We start from the raw sequence: 20,306 nt of genomic DNA, 5'->3' as shown, positions 1-20,306 counted from the left end.
ATGACTTGTGACCAAGACCTTTGGAAATATGCTGTGCGTGAGAAGACCTGGCAAGACAATTGAGACCGTAACCCGTGGCCTTTACCAGGGGTGTAGCCAGCCCACTTATGCGTACCTTTCCTTCTTTGGACACAAAACCCTGCTTGCGAAGACCTGTTGAGGCAAGTGAAATAGAAATTGAAAATTGAACCAAATTCGTTGACTGACACCCATGCCAACCTTCCTTCATTGGACACTAAACTCAGCTTGCGAAGACCTGTTGGGGCAAGTGAGATCAAAACTGAACCAAATTCGATGACTGGTACCCGTGCCAGTGGAGCACTAACAGCACCAACCGAGCGGGATCACTGCCAGAGCAGCAGTCTCGCTTCCGTGATGGTGGCACGTAAAAAGACCATTTGAGCGCGATCGTTTCCAGCTTCGCCTTATTGGCACTCATGCCGATGGCATGTGAACAAAACATTGGACTGACTCCTGTGCAGGTGGCACGTAAAACACACCATTTGAGTGTGGCTGTTGCCAGTACCGCCGGACTGGCCCTCATGCCATTGCACATAAAAAGCACCCGCTACACTCTCAGAGTGGTTGGCATTAGGAAGGGCATCCAGCTGTAGAAACTCTGCCAGATCAGATTGGAGTCTGGTGTAGCCATCTGGTTCGCCAGTCTCCAGTCAAATCATCCAACCCATGCTTGCATGGAAAGCAGACGCTAAATGATGATGATGAATTCCAAGAGCTATGTTCCTTCCTCATTTCTAGGATCAAAGCCATACATCTATGTAGACTGTGAAATCCATTGGGTTGCTGTCCATGTTCATAAAATCACTACCCACAATGATAAGGTCACTGTCATCAAGGTAATCTGTAAAAAATCCTTTTGTTCATCTGCCATTAAGGAGCATATATAGAGATAAGTGTTGCTGTAGTATTTCCCAAGTTTAGTCTTAGCTTAATTATTTTATCAAACACTCTGACTTTCTATTCATTTCTCTGCCAAAAGCATACCCAAATCTCCGACACCATCACTATTTCCCACTCAGAAGAATTTATATATTTGTTCTTTACCCATGAGAAGTCTAGTTGAGGTTTCCCTCTATCTTACTTTTCGCACACAACACACACCTACACATCTATACACTACTGTTCTAGCATTTTAATAATCTCTCTAGATTGGCTTTTCATTGTGTCTGTTTTAAGGTTGTGGATTGGTTGGGAAAACCAAGTGTGTTGCATTTGAAAAGAAGGTTCATGCAAATGTTTGCCCAAACAGAGAGCTCTTGCATGTGCCCAGTTAATTATGAAAACATTATTGCTCTATGAATTACAATATAACTCAAGTCCTGAAAAAAAAGTATTACTGTTATTTTACTCTGTAAAATGTAAATGCTTTAAAATGTTATTTATTTTATGTTATTACATTTTTTTCATAGCTTTTTCAAACATTTTTATCTGTTTGGCATGTGCAACAGTGGAATAATGTTATGTATTGTGCTGTCATCATCTTTTATACAACCTTTCACTTCACCAACTACATTATTAGGCTGCTCTTCATGGTCAGGTAAGAAAGATATTTGTAATATTCCTATCAATGTATTTGTGTTTGAAAATGAGTTTACTCTTATTATACAGTCCTAGTCTGCACTAATCCTGCTGGCCTATGGTCCATTGTTAGTTGTTCTTTACTCCCCAGGTAGGCTCTGATCAAATAAACATAAGATTAAAAATATTTCAGACATTGCCATCATGTCATTTATTAGGGCTTAGAACTATTTATTTGATGTATTCCTTTCTAAGATGATAGGGGTAACTGCAGAGAGTTTTAGCTGCAATTATCTCTACCATCTTAGTGAAAGTGGACAGTTGTAGAGAGGCTCAGTTAGTTGACAAGGTGTGGTGTGTAAATATACAATATTTGAGGGTTGTACATTATAATTTTATATGCTACATTTTGTAAATAATGTCATTGATTGTAAGATTTTGACAGGACAGTCATAATTCGATACATTCCTAATAGTAGGAGTGACAATATGTCAAAGTCATCACCATCATCGTTTAATATCTGTGTTTTCATGCTGGCATTTGTCAGACAGCTTTTCTATGGCTGATTACTCTTATTGTTGCCAATCCTCACTTGTTACTAAACAAGAGCATATTTCCCCTAGGTCAGACGTTTTTCACAGACAGATGGAAACAAGTAACATTGCTTGTATAATGATGATGCTTATTTACAGCCATCACATAAAGCCAAAACAAGGTTATACACAGACACACACACACACACACACACACACACACACACACATGCACACACTCACTCACACACAAACTCAAGGCTTACTTATTCATGATGTTCCTACCCTTACCCACCCCACCATGTACACCAGAAGTCTGTTTTTTTCCTCACTTCCCTTGACTAGTCAGTAACAAGCCCCAACCTCCTACTCTCTATGACTCCATGCTCCACAGCTCACTCATTCCATATATTAGATAATAAAAAATGTAAGTCATAACAAACACACATAACAAGGTATTCATTAACAACATTAGAAATCTGTATATATATTTATTCTTTTAGTGATAATAGTTTGAATGGTACTTATTGTAGCATATGATCAAGTGTTGAAGTAGTGATGGCAAATTTAATGAAATGGATAAAATTTATCATGTGTGTAAATCTGCCAATTGCTGGCAATGTACGACTCAACTTTTTTTCTTACCCCACATACTGATGCAGCCAGACTTTAATGTACCAACAACTAAGCAGCTTTACCATTGAAGTCACATCCCCTCTTCTTGTAAGTTCTAAAACTTTAGTGCCTGAACTGTCAGTGTAGACATGAGGAAAGGTAGGTCTGTTAAGAGGGTGGAAATGTTGCAGAGGAGATGAGTAAATTTGTGTTATGTACAGGAGGTAAGATGGAAGGGATCCTCAACCAAACTCCTCACAGGCAACAGAAAACAGTAGAAATTCTTTTGCATTAGATTATACTTTCACCAGGAAACAGGACAGAATGACTATTGCAAATATCAAAACCTTTCTTGGTGAGGAATGCACCTGATAATATATATTACAGGCTAGTGACTTCAGAGTCAGAAGTGAGCAGACACAGAAATGAAAGATGACTTGGAGAAGGAAGATATAGAAACTAAAAGACCCAGAATTGGGAATAGATTTAGAAAAATTTTAATCGATGCATATGACTGTTGGGAAGAAAACTTGTAGCATAGATGACAACTGGGAATTTCTCTGAAGTAACCTGTATAAGGCTACAAATCAGGCATGTAAATGGAGGCAGGTATGGAAAACATAGAAGGAAGATGGTAGTAGAAAGCGTTACCTAATGCTATAAAGGCAGCTAAATGATAGGTATATGTAACTGAAGGTGAGGCAGAAAGGATGAGATTTACACTTGTTCTGAAATATGAGGATCAGAGCCATGAAGTGTTCACAATTGCAAGACAATGTATGAGAGAAAATGGAGATGTATTGGTGAAAAGTGTATTCAGAATTCTGAAGCTATACTCATCATTGACATGGAAGACAAGAAACTAGCTTGGAAGTGCTATGATGAAAGGCTGCTGAACAGGAAGAATGCATGGGATAAAGAGGTGCTACCTAATGTTGACCTTATAGGAGGACCAGCAATTCAAGTTGACAGCAATGTGGTAGATAAAGCAATCAAGGATATGAAGAAAGAGAAAGTTGTGTGTTCATCAGGGATAGCTGCAGAGATATACTAAATATCTGGTGAGGTTGCATAATAGTTACTACCCAGATAGTTAATCAAGCTATACAAGGGGGTGTCATACCCAATGATTGCCATGACAATATCATAAGCTGCTGTAAAGACAAAAGAGAAACAACTATAGGGGTATCAAACTACTGGATCGGGTTATGAAGGCCACATAGAGAGTCATAGCACACTTAATATGTGACAGTAGAGCTTCATGTGATACAATTTGGTTTTGTCCTTGAAAGAGGCTCTGCAGGTGCAATCTTCCTAGTAAAACAGTAGCAGGGGAAATACTTGTCCAAGATTAAATCTCTATTCCTGACTTCCATTGATCTGGAGAAAGCTTTTGACAGATTACCACACTCAGTAATTTGGTGGTCACTGAGGAAAATAGACATAGTCCAATGTAAGGGCTGTACAAGCTATATATTCAAAGATATAGTCAGTAAAGAGAGTCAACAACAATTTCAGTGACAGTAGGAGTTCATCACTGATGAGTTTGAGACTGGATGTCTATGGAACTCCTATATCTTGATGATCTTGTCCTCAAAGTTGAATCTATAGGGAAGTTAGAAAAGAAATTGTGGGCATGGAAACTGAAACTAGAATCAAGAAGTCTTAAGGCAAGCCTAGCAAAGACAAAGGTGTTTGTAGGTAGGAAAGAAAACAGGACCCACATACCTTCAGGATATGCAGATAAGGTGTAGATATAAACTCCAAGATGTAGTGGAATCACAGACAGGCTAGCAGATAACATAAACTTTGTGCGTGATAGATGCACTGAAGCAGTACTTACTATGGGCACACCAGAATTAGACTCCCTTAAATATCTAGATGGCTCACTCGATATAATTAATAGCTTTTGTTACTTAGGAAACAGGGGAGGTGGTTGCTCTAAAAGTATAGCAACCACAGTAACAATAGATTGGAGAAAGTTCAAGGAGCTACCATCACTATTGACAACAAAGGTCTTAGGGCAGATTGTATGATACTTGTCTTAGGACAGTATTGCTATATGGTTGTGAAACATGGGGCTTGAACTAGAAAACTGGAAAAAAAGGAAGCCAGCATGCTCTATTAAATGTGCAATGTAAGTGTACATAAAGGACATTATATAGATTTGCTGAGAGAAAAATTAGGCATAAGTGGATGTATATGGATAAGGATAGCTGTATATTGAAGTGTCAGTCACTTAATGTGGTAAGATCTTGTGGAAGAGGAAGACTTAGAAAGACATGGGATGTTGTGGTGAAAGCTAACTTCACAAACCTGAACCTCGGAGAGGACATGACAAAGAATTGGAATGTCTAGTGATATGCAGTTCTCAAGATCTGTCCACTTTTGTAAGTTGATCTCTAGAAGCACTCTGTGTGTGTGTGTGTGTGTGTATGATGGATTCTCCTGTGAATGACAAATGAGGGTTCAGTAAAATAAAGTGTTAATCACGTTCTATGGATACTAATGTATCTCTTGAGGCCTGCTGGTGCCTTGCAAACCTTCTGGCAAGTAGAACAAGTTGTAGGCTCAGTTTGCTTGAGCACTTGTGGATCCTTTACTATGTGTTTTCTTGTGTGAGTGGCAAGGCCTGCTTTGCTTCATGCCACATAGCCACAATGTCAGGTAAAGTTTCCATTTAGTGGAGCAGTGTTTTGCCAGTGTGCCTTCATGCTTGCACAAAGTTGGTCCCGATGTTGGAGTTGACTTTGCTCAAATCTTTGAACAGAGGAGAGCAGGACTGGCACTAGGTCCTGTGTTCTTTGTTTTCTCAAGAAGAAAATGGAATGTTGCATTGTCTTTTAGTTTGTCTTAGAAGTGCAAGAGTGGCTTTCCAACTGACCTTCCTGTTGGGAATTGGCCAAAGAGAAGTTGCTTTGGAATTCTGATATCATTCATACATGAGGTGGTGAAGCACAACCTTCGAACATTAGGCCTCACCGAGGCAATGACATGTGACCGAGACCTTTGGAAATATGCTGTGCGTGAGAAGACCCACCCAGCCAAGTGAGACCATAATCCGAGGCCTCTGCCAGGGATCAGCCCACTTGTGTGTACCTTTCCTTCATTGGACACTAAACTCCGCTTGCGAAGACCTGTTGAGGCAAGTGAAATCGAAATCGTGTTGGCACCTGTAACAGTGAAGCACTGTCTGTGCACGATCATTGCCAAAGCAGCTGTCTGGCTCCCATGCCAGTGGCACATAAATAGCACCATTTGAGCGTGATCGTTACCAAGGTCGCCTTACTGGCACTTGTGCCGGTGGCACATGAAAAAACATTCGAGTGAGATCGTTGCCAGTGCCACTGGACTGGCTCCTGTGCAGGTGGTAAGTAAAATACACCATTTTGAGTGTGGCCATTGCCAGTACTGCCTGACTGGCCTTCGTGTCAGTGGCACATAAAAGCACCCACTACACTCTCGGAGTTGTTGGCGTTAGGAAGGGCATCCAGCTGTAGAAACTCTGTCAAATCAGATTGAAGCCTGGTGTAGCCATCTGGTTGGCCAGTCCTCAGTCAAATCGTCCAACCCATGCTAGCATGGAAGGCGGACGTTAAACGATGATGATCTAAGCTATATTTTGATGAGGATGAATTCAATACCTAATATGTTGCATTTCATTAGTACCCCACTGTTATGAATATGGTCAAATAGTGTTATGTTGGAGATAGTATGCAAATATTGCATAATATATATATACATATATATATATATATATATATATATATATATAAGCAATTAAAAAAAAGGGAAAATACACACACTTTACATAGTTTTAATATAATTTTTAATATATTGACCTGTTTCGCTTTCGCTATTCATGATATTATGGTTTACTTATTTGAATACGTATTAAGAAGAAATTGTTGTCCATGTTGTGTGTGATGATATTTACGAGTGAATGGCTTCACAAGTAGAAGAAAAAAAGGGAGGTTATTGTTGTTGTTGTTGTTTTGGGCAAGGGAGATAACTGTTCAGCTTTCAGTAAGAGGAGGGGAAAAAAGAAGATAATGTAAATTTCTTCTTAAGAAAAAATATATTCAAATAAGTAAACCATAATATCATGAGTAGCGAAAGTGAAAGCGGTCGATATATTAAAACTATGTAAAGTGTGTGTATTTTCCCTTTTTTTAAAAATTTCTTATATATATTACTACTATTTACCACACGGGAACAGAAAATGCCACCAAAACCTACTACAAACTCACTGGATAAAATTACCAACGAAGACATATTAAAAGAATTGAAAGAAATTAACTCAAATTTAGTTGTAGTTTTGATGGACACAGAACACTATAAAAACCTAGTATTATCCATACTAGAAAACAAAGCCTTCTATGAAAAAGTTATAAACTATAAACAACAAAAAACAATGAAAAATCTTGCATCCATAATTCTTCTACATGGAAAAGGCCCGAGAGAAAAAGAAACAGACTACATTACGAACTTCAAATGCAAACCCAGTCTTTTTTACAGCCTTCCTAAAATACACAAGAGCATCCTACTGAAACCCTTGCTGAAATACATCAAAAGTGTCATTAGAGACGATTTAGACATGCTAGAACACCTACCAAAAGTAATTAATGAAGAGGCAATATTCTTTACCCTTGATGTTATCAATCTTTATACCAACATCCCACATGATTATGGAATAAAAGCAATTAAATTCTGACTGGAACAGTACCCTGAAGTACTCCCGGGACGCATAAATCAGATCTTTATTATTGAATCTTTAAAATTTATACTTCAGAACAATTATTTTCTATTTGATGACACATACTATCGTCAGAAATGCGGAATTGTGATGGGAACGAAAGCAGCCCCTGTTCTTGCGAACCTAATAATGGGTTATTTTGAATTCACCTTATATGAAGTATCACTTCAGAAATATGGTTACCCATTTTACCTTTACATAAGAGAAAATTGGAAACGATAAAGATATCTGGATGACTGTTTTATGATTTGGAAGGAGAACATCGACAAACTTTTGGATTTCAAATCAACAGTAAATGATATAAATAGTAACATTCAATTCACAATGGAATATAACAAAGAACAGCTCCATTTTTAAACATCATGATAAAAAAAGTCAACAATCAAATCATAACTGATATCTATTATAAACCAACTGATTTTAAACAATATCTCCTCTTTAGCTCATGCCACCCGAAACACATCAAAATGAATATCCCTTTCAATTTAGCAAAAAGGATTTGCACAATAGTGTCCGATAGAACAACTCAGGACCTTCGCCTTCAAGACCTCAAAACAACGCTTACTGAAAGACAATATCCACCCTCACTTGTAGACGAGGGACTTAAACGTGCCAAAAAATTAGACATAAAAACACTAAGAATAACAAAACATAACACCACAACTTATCTCAAAACATTACTATTTATATCAACACACAACCCCAGAAACAGTGAGGCATTCAACACTATTGTGCAAGATCTTCCTTTACTAACTAGAGATCCCAAAATGAACGACATCCTGAAAACGCACAAACTCATCAAATGCAAAAAGCAACACAAATCGCTAAAGAGATTACTAACAAATGCGAAGCTCTACAAAAAAAAAAACCATGAAACAAACAGTTAAAAAATGTGGATGCTCAAACTGTGGAACCTGCCCTGAAGGCTCGGATTTCCTTTTCAAACAAGGACAGAGGTTCACAATTAATACTAGCTTCACTTGTGCCTCTGAGAACCTAATTTATGTAATAACCTGCTTGTGTTGCAGACATAGCTATATTGGATAAACGAGTATGACCTTGAGAAGGAGAACCACTCTATATAAAGAGCAAATCCGTTTTCAGCAGTACAGGCAAATCCCTCTCAGTGAACATATGTGCAGATAACATCAAACCAAATTTCACAGTATTTCCCTTCTACTAGTGCAAAGACACAATCTCTCCACAAGAACGTTTAAATAAAGAAACTTTTTTCATTGAAAAATACAGAACATGTCTTAATATGCACGCATAAATACTTTTATCTTTTTACATATTTCAATTCATGATTGCATCACCTTTTTTTTGGTGTGTGTGTACACATATATATTCCCCTCCTCTTACCAAAAGCTGAACAGTTATCTCCCTTGGCACAACAATAATAACGATAACCAAGTACCTCCCCTTATTCTTCTACTTGTGAAGCCTTTCACTTGTAAATATCATCACACACAATATGGTCAAAAATTTCTTCTTAAGAAAATACATGTTCAAATAAGTAAACCTTAATATTATGAATAGCGAAAGCGAAACCGGTCATTATATTAAAAATTATATTAAAACTATGTAAAGTGTGTGTATTTTCCCTTTTTTTTAAATTTCTTATATATATTACAATTTACCACGTGGGGATACTCGAAATTCCTCTCTCTCTGTTACTACTCCTATATATATATATATATATATATATATATGGGAGAATATACAAAAAATAACAACAGACGAGGACAGGTGGTGTAAATAACAAAAGTATATATTAGTATGACGCTCGGGAATACGGAAAGTCTTTGACGTTTCGAGCTACGCTCTTCAACAGAAAGAATACGGAGACAAGGAGAAAAACACGGAGAAAAAAAATTGATTATATATATATATATATATATATATATATATATATATATATATTACATACATATGATATAATATGTAATATAATTTTTCTGAATCTTCAGATCTTTCAATTTCCTTGGCCACTGGTTTTAAATTGATATTAATCAAATTAATATTCAATTTTTTCACCCTTATTATTTAAATTTATATATATATATACTCTTACTCTTTTACTCTTATACTTGTTTCAGTCACTTGACTGCGGCCATGCTGGAGCACCACCTTTAGTCGAGCAAATTGACCCCAGGACTTATTCTTTGTAAGCCTAGTACTTATTCTATCGGTCTCTTTTGCCGAATCGCTAAGTGACGGGGACATAAACATACCAGCATCGGTTGTCAAGCAATGCTAGGGGGACAAACACACACACACACACATATATATATATATATATATATGCATATATATATATACGACGGGCTTCTTTCAGTTTCTGTCTACCAAATCCACTCACAAGCCTTTGGTCGGCCCGAGGCTATAGTAGGAGACACTTGCCCAAGGTGCCATGCAGTGGGAATGAACCCAGAACCATGTGATTGGTAAGCAAGCTACTTACCACACAGCCACTTGAATGTGGTACTTATGTTTAGGCACCAGAATATAGTATGGTATTATCCAAACAATTCCAAAAACAAGGTGATCAAAAATCAAATAAAGCAACACTGATTTTAAAGGTTATTGCATTACGCACGTTTTATGCTACTCCATTTATTTAAGTAATGCGACCATTACATTAAATGCAAAATGCAGAGCAAACCTCAGCTGCACAAGGATATAGACAACGTACTGAAAATTTTCTTATCAGCAGAATGGACATATTTACTGTTGTGACAACATTTAAAATCTAAGTGGGAAAGAAGAATCTATAAAAACCATCTTGACATTTCCGTTATTAGGCAGATGTTGCACCCACAATGAAGTTTACAAATGCATAATAAGTACGATAACTGAGAATTATATTTACATAGGATCTAGCATTAATCTGAAACAGTGAATATATAACCACAGATCTTCTTTTAGACTAAAACATAAGGCAAATAGTACGTCATTAGCAAATAAAATTTGGGAGTTAAATGATAATGGTATTAGTTTTAGCCTTAAATGGGAAATTATAAAAAAAGCCCAACCTTATAGAAATAGTAGATATGGATGTGAATTATGTTCTATGGAAACATATGAAATTTTTAAACTTAGAAATAATCCTAATCTAATTAATAATAGATTAGATCTTAGAGTATTGTGTGTACACTGCTCTACTCGCACTTTTAAATTTTTTAAAAAGTAGTTAAAATTATAAAGATGTGGTATTTCAACATCTACCATGTTCATCTTGAACCTTTATAACATATATTTCTGATCTCTTGAACCTTTATAACATTTCTGATCTCTCACCTTAACATACAATCTTCTTGTGATAACTAAGATTTTAACTTTATCCATGGATGGTATATTTTTTTCACACTACTTATGCTACTGCTGTTAGTTCTTAGTATGTATCTTAATTATTTTTACCCTATGTGGCTTATAAGAATGGGAGGTTTTATAAGTTCTTATTGTTTTTAATTAGTTCTCAAACCTTGAAAAATTTTATATTTTATTTTATTTAATGCCTGACTCTAATAGGATCCTTATTATTCCATTATTTCAGGGCTTGTAGTGGTAGTGTTATAGTTATTCTATAGTTTGACTTAAATAGATCTAATCCTTGTTCCATTAATATTCTGTAATAAGCCCATGTTAGTTTTAAAACAAGTTCTTGACTATATAAGATAGTATAACAAAACTAGTACATAATTATCATGTTCTCTATTAGATTCTTGGATTATTATTGAATTCTTTGTTAATTCATACCATTCTTTTTATTAGTTCCTTAAACCTTGATAAACCCATTATTATAAACTATGTAAATCCTATATTAATTCTTTACATTTTAAAAATAAAAATAAATTTTACCTCTTATGTGTCTTTCAAATAATATTAGATATATTAGCTTAAATTTTAGATTTTAAAATAATTCAAAATAGTTTCTTTAGTCCAATATATATAAAATTCTTAAACTTCACACCTTATCTATAGTTTTTAAATTCCAAATTGACACTACTTCAGGGTTTTTGTATGAACTAATTACATCTTTATTATTAACATAATAATTAAGCTAATATTGATATCTATAAGTTTTCCATACTTAGTATATGTAAACAAATACTGATACATTATTCAGACGAAAGAAAAAGCCCTGTTGACCTAGATGCTTAATGTTAAATTTCCCCTACAGTAGTAAAAAAAAACCTCAACCCAAAATTGTGTTGCCACTACGACCGGAGGAATCTTTACAACCATATCCATGTATAATGCTTACACCTTCCTTTTCCTTATAAGTGAAAGGTTGATTGCCTCCTTACACTTTAAATCACTAGGTAAGAAACAAAATCAGAGACAGTTAGAATTCTACCTAGAATTAATTACGAGCCTGCTAGCCTTGGCTATGTCGAGATGGTTTTTATGGATTCTTCTTTCTCACTTAGATTTTAAGTGTTGTCACAACAGTAAATATGTCCATTCTACTGAAAAGAAAATTTTCAGTAAATTTTCTATATCCTTGTACAGCTGAGGATTGCTCTGCATTTTGCATTTAATGTAATGCTCGCATTACTTAAATAAATGGAGTAGCATGAAACGTGCGTACTGCAATAACCTTTAATGTCTGACTTTTTGTGCATGCATGAGTAGAACAGTTTACAGGAGCAAGCCAGCCAGAAGACTACTGTGTCTGTTTTGACAGGGTTTTTACAGCTGGATGCCCTTCCTAACACCAACCATTTCACAGAGTAGTCTCAGTGCTTTTTATGTAGCACTAACACAGGCAAGGTCAGTTTTGGCATGATTTTTACAGCTGGATGCCCTTCCTAATGCCAACCACTTCACAATGTAGACTGGATGCTTTTTATGTGGCACCAGCACTGGCAGGGTCACCAAGTAACTTTGCAAGACAAGGAATTTTGAGAGGGGCAAGGGCATTGGAGGAGGGGATCTTGTGTCAGATGATGAAAGGTTAGAGTATGACACAGACAGAGATGCAGAAACAGGTGTCTTGCTGTGTGTGTGTGTGTATGTGTATGTATATGTATATATATATAGATGTGTGTGTGTGTGTTTATATATGTGTGTGTGTTTATATATGTGTATGTGTAATATTTGAGACTAATGGGTATATGTCAATTAGTGTGTTGAGTAAAGCATGTTCACAGTTTTGGCTACCTGGAGTCATCCACAGTTGGGGTGTATATCCACTAGATCTACGTGAGGAATTAATTCCATGGTTTTAGTTGAGATAATAATAAGTGATGAAAGAAACAGAAGATAGATCTAGCACTAGTATTAACCAAAATACAGCAGTCACAAACAACATGCCTAGGACATCTTAGTATATCTAGCAGGACTTCTTTATGCATGTACCTGATGTGACACAAACTGCACAGATTGATGCAACACTATTAGATGCACAAAATCCTACTCATAATGGACAGTTGCAGGATGGGTTGAAACAATTGTTGTACTGAATAAAGACTAGTGCTAAACCTATCTTCTGTTTCTTTCATCAATTATATATATGCACAAAGGGACAACTTGCCCAATCTCTTTTTCATATCACCTCTACACACTAGCTCTCTCTTGATACCATTTTATCTTTTTCTTGCTACCTGGAACCATTTCACATGTTAGCCATTCTTAATCTGCTAATATTGTTCTCACCACCCTCATGTTATATTGATCATACCCTCTCCAGTTGAACCACCAAATTATTTCTCCTCGTGTACTATGCCTGCCTGAGCCCCCTCCCTTTTCTTGCAACCTACCCAACCACATGTTATTTCTCTCTTGCCTTCCCCTGCCAACTGTATCATCTTCACTATTTTGCTGCTCTTTTCTGCATTACTTTATCTTTCCCAACTCATGCATCATCTGTCATTCCCCACCCCTTTTCCATTACTCCCAACATTCACCTTCAATCTACCCATTTTTCATCTTCTCTCCCATTTTTCATCTCTTGTTCCTACATGCTCTCTTGCAAACTCCCACACCCCTGGTTCCTCTGTTCCTTCTCACTTCTACTCACTTCATACCTTGAGAAGCCACCTGGAAACCTTACCACCATTATTTATCTCTCTGAAGCTCCTATTAATTATTCTCACTTAGTCTTCTAAATGGGAGTAGGCATGTAACTTCTCTACAAGAACCTGCTCTGTTTCTCTCTTCTTCATACTTTCACTCTCCCTCCATCTAGCATAAAATGTTCCTGCCTTGAGTTGTATGGCAGCTTCAATAGTGCTGGTAGCATGTAAAAAGAACCCAGTACATTCTGTCTACCAAATACTCTCACCAGGCTTTGATCAGCCTGGGACTATGATGGAGGATACCTGCCCAGTGTACCACAATGAACCTTGGTTGGTGAACATGGTTGGTGATTGTGCAGCAAGCTTCTCAACCACACAGATATGCATGTGCATAAAGTGCCTGTTTAAACTGGGTGGAATAAATACTGAAACTACATCATTTCATCAGTTTTCTCAGCAGTATGGACTTATGTCATGGGTTTGTGGCTAGATTTAATGTCTTATCTGCTTGGAATCAGAATCTGGAAGGACTGTAAAATAGTGATCTGCAGAGGGAAGCAGAATATGTTTTATCATGGGCATGGCAGATGATTGTTAGAGAAAGCCCAAGCTGAGTGCAAAGAACAAATTCTCAGTTGTATGGTTGGAGTAGATATAGCTGGATAAAGAGGGAGATACTGTGCAAATAATCTGGACAATACCTGATAGTGTTGATGCTATTTGGCATCTCTGAAATGGTGATGTTGGAAGGTGTTGAAGTGTTTGTGATCTTTGCAGAACAAGTTGTATGTAAAATATATGTGAGAGTACATCAAAAATTATATGCACTTCTGTTTCTGTAATTTATTAAAAAAGCAGGGGTTGAACAATAACATAATTTTTCTACATATTCTCCTTGCTTTCTGATGTACTTTTTCCAGTGGTTCACAAGCTTATTCCATACATTGTTGTGTAACAATAACGCTTGCTTTGATAATAGACCTTGGTGTTTGGTGCAAAGTGCTGGTTTCAGTTTGTTGGTCAGCATTTCCCTGTAGCCTACACTGGTTACTGTAGATCCTTTTTTCAGGTAATGTTCCAGTATAGGCCCTTTTGCATCTCTGAAAGCAATTAGCCTTACTTTTTCTGTGGAAGGTTGTGTCTTGAGTTCCTCTTTCACTGGCGACTCTGGGTATTTCCACTCTATTGTCTGCCATTTGGATTCTGGCTCAGTGATGAACCCAGATCTGATTTCCTCTGACTACTTTCTCCAAAACAGCTTCACATTCGTCATTGTGTTCAAGTAAGTGTTAACAGATCTCCACATGATTGCATATATGCACTTCGGTAAGCTCTCTTGTCACCGCACAGACTTTACAGAAGTTTATTGTGGATAATTTCATATGTAAAACCATAACTAATTTACAGAGAACATGGCATCTCATCGATGGTCACTTATTGGTTCACCAGAACAGTCTCACAAGCTTGTTGAATCTTCACATCAGTGGTGGAGGTTGATGGGTATCCTGCTCTCTCTTCTTGGTTCATGCTTGTTTGACCATTTTAAAACTTTTCAATCCACCCAAACACACTTCTTTGCAGAAGTGCACTGTCTCCATATTGTACTGAAAGCCTTAAATGAATTTCAGTCACTGACACACTTTCAGACCAGAGAAATTGGATCATTGATCTGCTTGGTGCACACTGCCAGCAGAGTAGCTATGTTTACTCTGTAAGACAAGAAATAAAACTGGAGCGATCAGAATCAAACTTTGATTATGTAACTAAAAGAGTACCATGTTTTAGCACATAATTGCTAAAAGCAGTGTGACCAACTCAAAGAAAGTTTTGGTGTAATTGCAGATGATTTTTTACTTCCTCTTGTATATATATACTCTGGCCATCACTTGTAATCATGTATGACTGCTGTGCTATATAAGGCTGTATGGAAAGAAGAAATCCATTTTAGAAATTTCATATCCTAAATCTGTTACTGTAAATCACTTACACCGCAACCATGTTGTAACCACCATATATTGCCTCTATACTTATTTTCAAGGATAAAACTTATTTATTGATTTTACTTATTGAACAACTAAATTTTACATTAGTTCACACACTCACACACACAAATTAACATATACATATATGTTAGTTTTATGCACAATGTCTTTCTGTCAAATTTCACTTACGAGATTTTGGGTAATCTTCTACTACAGCCTCAGGCTGTAGAAGACAATTGCCCAAGATGTACAGTTGCATTGCACCACAAACTCATGTAGTTGTTGAGTAACCTTTGCTATGCTTGAACTTATTCTTCTATAATAATAAATGCCAAAACAAATTTCTGTGTGTCAGTGTGTCACACTTTGACCTCCTTTCTCACTGTTCAATGACACTTCTATTAGGTTGTCAAGAAAGTTCTTGCGGTTTTTAACCTTTAAATTCAGATGCACATATCTCAGCTCAAACAGAACTTTATTAATTGAAATAAACACCATCAGAATCAACACACTTTTGCCAACCCGAAATAAGTTTATTTATGCCAGTAGCTTAAAAATCCTACGTTCTGGTGGCGATGAAGTCGTTGAAGGCATGTTTGGCATCGTCTTGGTTTTTGAAGCATTTTTCACACAGGAAGTTGTCGAGATGCTTGAAAAAGTGGTAGTCTGTAGGCGAGAAGTCTGGTGAGTATGGCAGATGAGACAGAGTTTCGTAGCCCAATTTGTTCAACTTCTGTAGGGTCAGTTGTGCGACGTGCGGCCAAGCATTGTCATGGAGAAGAATTGGTCCTTTTCTATTGACCAATGCTGGCTGTTGTTGTCAGAGTTTCTTATGCATTTCATCCATTTGCTGACAGTACTTCGCCGTAATGGTTTCACCTGGATCCAAAAAGCTGTGATGGATGAGACCGGCCGCAGACCACCAGTCACCGTGACCTTCTTTTGGTGCAACTTTGGCTTTGGGAAGTGCCGTGGAGCTTCGTCGGCATCCAACCACTGAGCTGAGCATCGCCGGTTGTAAAGAATCCACTTTTCATTGCAAGTCACAATCCTGTCAAGAAACGGGTCATTCTTGTTGTGTAAAAGAAGGGAAGACGGCACTTCAAAACAACGTTTTTTTTTTGGTTGTCGTTCAATTCGTGCGGCACCCATTTCTCAAGTATTTTTGTTTTTCCAATCTTTTACAAGTGGTTGGAAATTGTCGTCTACATTATGTCTAATTCAGAAGCAAGGTCTCGAACAGTTGTGCATGGATTGGCTTCCACTAAGGCTCTTAGTTGATCATTGTCAACATCCGATGGCTGACCACTATGCTTATCATCTTCAAGACTCTCATCACAGCTACGAAATTTCTTGAACCATCATTTTGCTGAATATTCATTAGTGGTTCTTGGGCTAAACACATCATTGATATCGTGAGCTGTTTCAGCAGGTTTCTGGCCTAGCTTGAACTCAAATAAGAAAATTGTGGAAATTTGCTTTTTGTTCATGTTGTATTCAACGTTCCGGAAAAAAATGGCCTAATTATTCAAAAAGCAGAAGAGTAACACGGTTAGATAGAGCGAAAAACGGGCTTTAAAATGATATATAAAGTCAAAGTAATTTAACAAAAATTAATTTGAAAATACATAATTTAAAACCAAACTTTAAAATTCCACAAGTGCTTTCTTGACAACCTAATACTATACCTCATGTTGGGGTGAGAGTAATAGTAGGCATAGAGATGGTGAGGGCAGTAGTAGATTGACGGTTGTGATGGTAATGGGATGATAGTAATAGTATGAGCTGTAATTGTGATAGAGGAGGAGGCGATGGTGATGGTAGCTGAGGCGGTTAGGGATGACGGTGATAGTAAGTGTGAAAGACAGTGGTGATGGTGGTGGAGGGGAAGGCGGTGAAGTCAAAGGTATTGATGGTGATGGCGTCAGAAGTCTGAATGGTGTGTATGGTAGTCATGGTGGTACTGGTGATGATAGTTGAAAACAATCAACAGAAAGAGAGAGAGAGAAAAAATAAGGTTAGATAAAGAAAAAATTGTACTGACTCCCAAATGGGAAGACAAAAAATGTTGTTTATCATACATCTTTGCAATAAGTTCCAAGTTGACAAATTATATCATTGTTTTGATAAAAATCGTTCATTGCTTGAAAAATATTGATCAAGTTTAATAAAATTTCACATGTACTCAATGCATGAAGTGTCATTGTTGGGCCCAAGGCCCAATGAAGAACCCTCCATAGGAGCTAGCTTAAAAGCTGCTCGATAGGGTGGTTTTTAAGCTAGTAATTTTATAAAATTTGGTGATGTGAAAGTAGATGGTTTTCCAACTAGCATTTTGTGCTGTTTTTAGTAGGTATGAATCATAGTTTAATAGTGTATTTTTTGTTTATCTTTCTTTCTTTCTTTTTCTTTCCTCCCTCTCTCCCTTCCTTCATTATTTCATTTATTCATTCTTTGTATGGGGTTTTTGATTAGTGTGGTGGATGAACATAGTGTTCTGAAGCTATGTTGTTAGGAAAGGAATGCATTGTTTAGTATTGTCAAGAATGAATCTTACTAGAATTGTTTGAAGAGTAGTGAGAGGATTGTTCACAGGAAGTGATGAGTGTGTGTGTGTGTGTGATGTTACTTTAGTTACATTTACTCAATTTTCAGAGCAAATTTAATAGTGTTGATGGGTAGTTGATGATGCTAGTGAGTGCAATAATTTCTTCAGATCCTAAGTATTTTATGTCTATTTTTGTGATTTTGTCAGGCCCTTGCAATCTTCTGCTATATTTCTGATATATGAGGTATTTCGTGTTACAAGACAGTGTGTGAGAGAGAATCGTGATGTCGTGGGAGAGAAATGTGTTCGCATGGATGATAGTATGCTTGCACTAAATGAGGTTGCAAAGAAAGTGGTTTGGAGACGCCACTACGAAAGATTGCTCAATGAAGAGAATGAATGGGAGAAAGAGAGTCTGCTGATTGTCGATCCAACAGAGGGACCAGCTATCCGAGTTGACAGTACCATGGTAGATAAAGCAATTAAGAGTATGAAGACAGGGAAGGCCCCCGGCCCATCAGGAATCACTGCAGAGATGCTCAAAATATCTGGCAATGTCGGCTATAGCCTAGTCACCCATATTGTTAACCAGTTGATACACGAAGGAGTCATACACAATGACTGGTGTAGCAGCACCATAGTCAACTGCTATAAAGGTAAAAGTGACGCTTTAGATACAAATAATTACAGAGGTATCAAGCTTCTATATCAGGTAATGAAAGTCACGGAGAGGGTCATAGCTCAACTACTTAGGGAGCGAGTCAGTTTAGATGAGATGCAGTTTGGGTTTGTGCCTGGGAAAAGCACCACTGATGCTATATTGCTGGTAACACAGCTTCAGGAGAAATACCTAGCCAAGGATAAACCTCTGTACCTAGCTTTCGTTGACATGGAGGAAGCCTTCGACAGGGTCCCCCTTATCTCTCATCTGGTGGTCAATGAGGAAACTAGGGATAGAAGAATGGTTAGTGAGAGCTGTGCGAGCCATGTACAGAGACGCTGTCAGTAAGGTGAGGGTTGGCAATGAGTACAGTGAAGAATTCCGGATGGAGGTAGGGGTCCACCAAGGTTCTGTCCTCAGTGCCCTCCTATTTATCATAGTCCTAGGAATTCAAGACAGGATGCCCCTGGGAGCTCCTCTATGCTGATGACCTTGCACTAATTGCTGAGTCACTATCAGAACTAGAGGAGAAGTTTCAGGTGTGGAAGCAAGCTAAAACCAAAGTCCTAATAAGTAAGAAGGCAGACAAAACACATATCCCTTCGGGTAGATGGCCCTGCTCGAACTGTAGAAAAGGCGTGAGTAGTAACTCTATAAGATGCACCCAGTCCAAGCTATGGACACATAAGAGGTGCAGCAATATCAAAGGAAGGTTAACTAGGAAGTTAGTTTTCGTTTGTAGCAGATGTTCAGGAGCTATAAAGACTGTGAATGTGCAGAAAACAACTTCTGCCATATTCCAGGGAGAAAAACTAGAAGTGGTTGATAGCTTCCGCTATCTTGGTGACCAAATTAGTAGTGGGGGTGGGTGCGCTGAAAGCGTAGCTGCTAGAATAAGAATAGCCTGGGCCAAGTTCAGAGAGCTCTTACCTCTGCTGGCGACAAAGGGTCTCTCGCTCAGAGTAAAAGGCAGATTGTATGACGCATGTGTACGAACAGCCATGCTTCATGGCAGTGAAACATGGGCCGTGACTGCTGAGGACATGCGTAGGCTCGCAAGGAATGAAGCCAGTATGCTCCGATGGATGTATAATGTCAGTGTGCATACTAGACAGAGTATCAGTACCTTGAGAGAAAAGTTGAACTTACGAAGCATCAGTTGTGGTGTGCAAGAGAGACGATTGCGCTGGTATGGTCATGTAGCAAGAATGGATGAGGATAGCTGTGTGAAAAAGTGCCACACCTTAGCAGTTGAGGGAACCTGTGGAAGAGGTAGGCCCAGGAAGACCTGGAATGAAGTGGTGAGGCACGACCTTCGAACATTGGGCCTCACCGAGGCGATGACTTCTGACCGAGACCTTTGGAAATATGCTGTGTGTGAGAAGACCCGGCAAGCCAAGTGAGACCTAAATCTAAGGCCTCAGCCAGTCCACTTATGTGTACCTTCCTTCATAGGACACTAAACTCCACTTGCGAAGACCTGTTGAGGCAAGTGAAATCGAAATCGAGTTAAATTGGACACTAAACTCCACTTGCGAAGACCTGTTGAGGCAAGTGAAATCGTAATCGAGTTAAATTGGACACTAAACTTTACTTGCGAAGACCTGTTGAGGCAAGTGAAATCGAAATCGAGTTAAATTCGATGACTG

General features: G+C 37.8%; 1 protein-coding gene across 3 annotated transcripts in view; it reads left to right on the top strand.

Moving 5' to 3' along the window:
• LOC106867229 (polyprenal reductase) overlaps positions 1-20,306 on the top strand; it is a 94,787-nt gene that overhangs the window by 4,597 nt on the left and 69,884 nt on the right. For 2 of the 3 annotated variants that reach the window (XM_089361596.1, XM_089361598.1), the window contains exon 2: positions 1,431-1,558. In XM_089361596.1, coding sequence (XP_089217722.1) covers positions 1,431-1,558 — 128 coding nt within the window. The remainder of the gene's footprint in view (positions 1-1,430; positions 1,559-20,306) is intronic. The other variant, XM_089361597.1, reaches the window with a different exon arrangement.

The sequence above is a fragment of the Octopus bimaculoides genome, chromosome 13, assembly GCF_046866305.1.
Source record: "Octopus bimaculoides isolate indiv1 chromosome 13, ASM4686630v1, whole genome shotgun sequence".
In the NCBI taxonomy this organism is placed as follows: Eukaryota; Metazoa; Mollusca; class Cephalopoda; order Octopoda; family Octopodidae; genus Octopus; species Octopus bimaculoides.
This window is presented reverse-complemented; position numbering and strand designations above follow the sequence as displayed.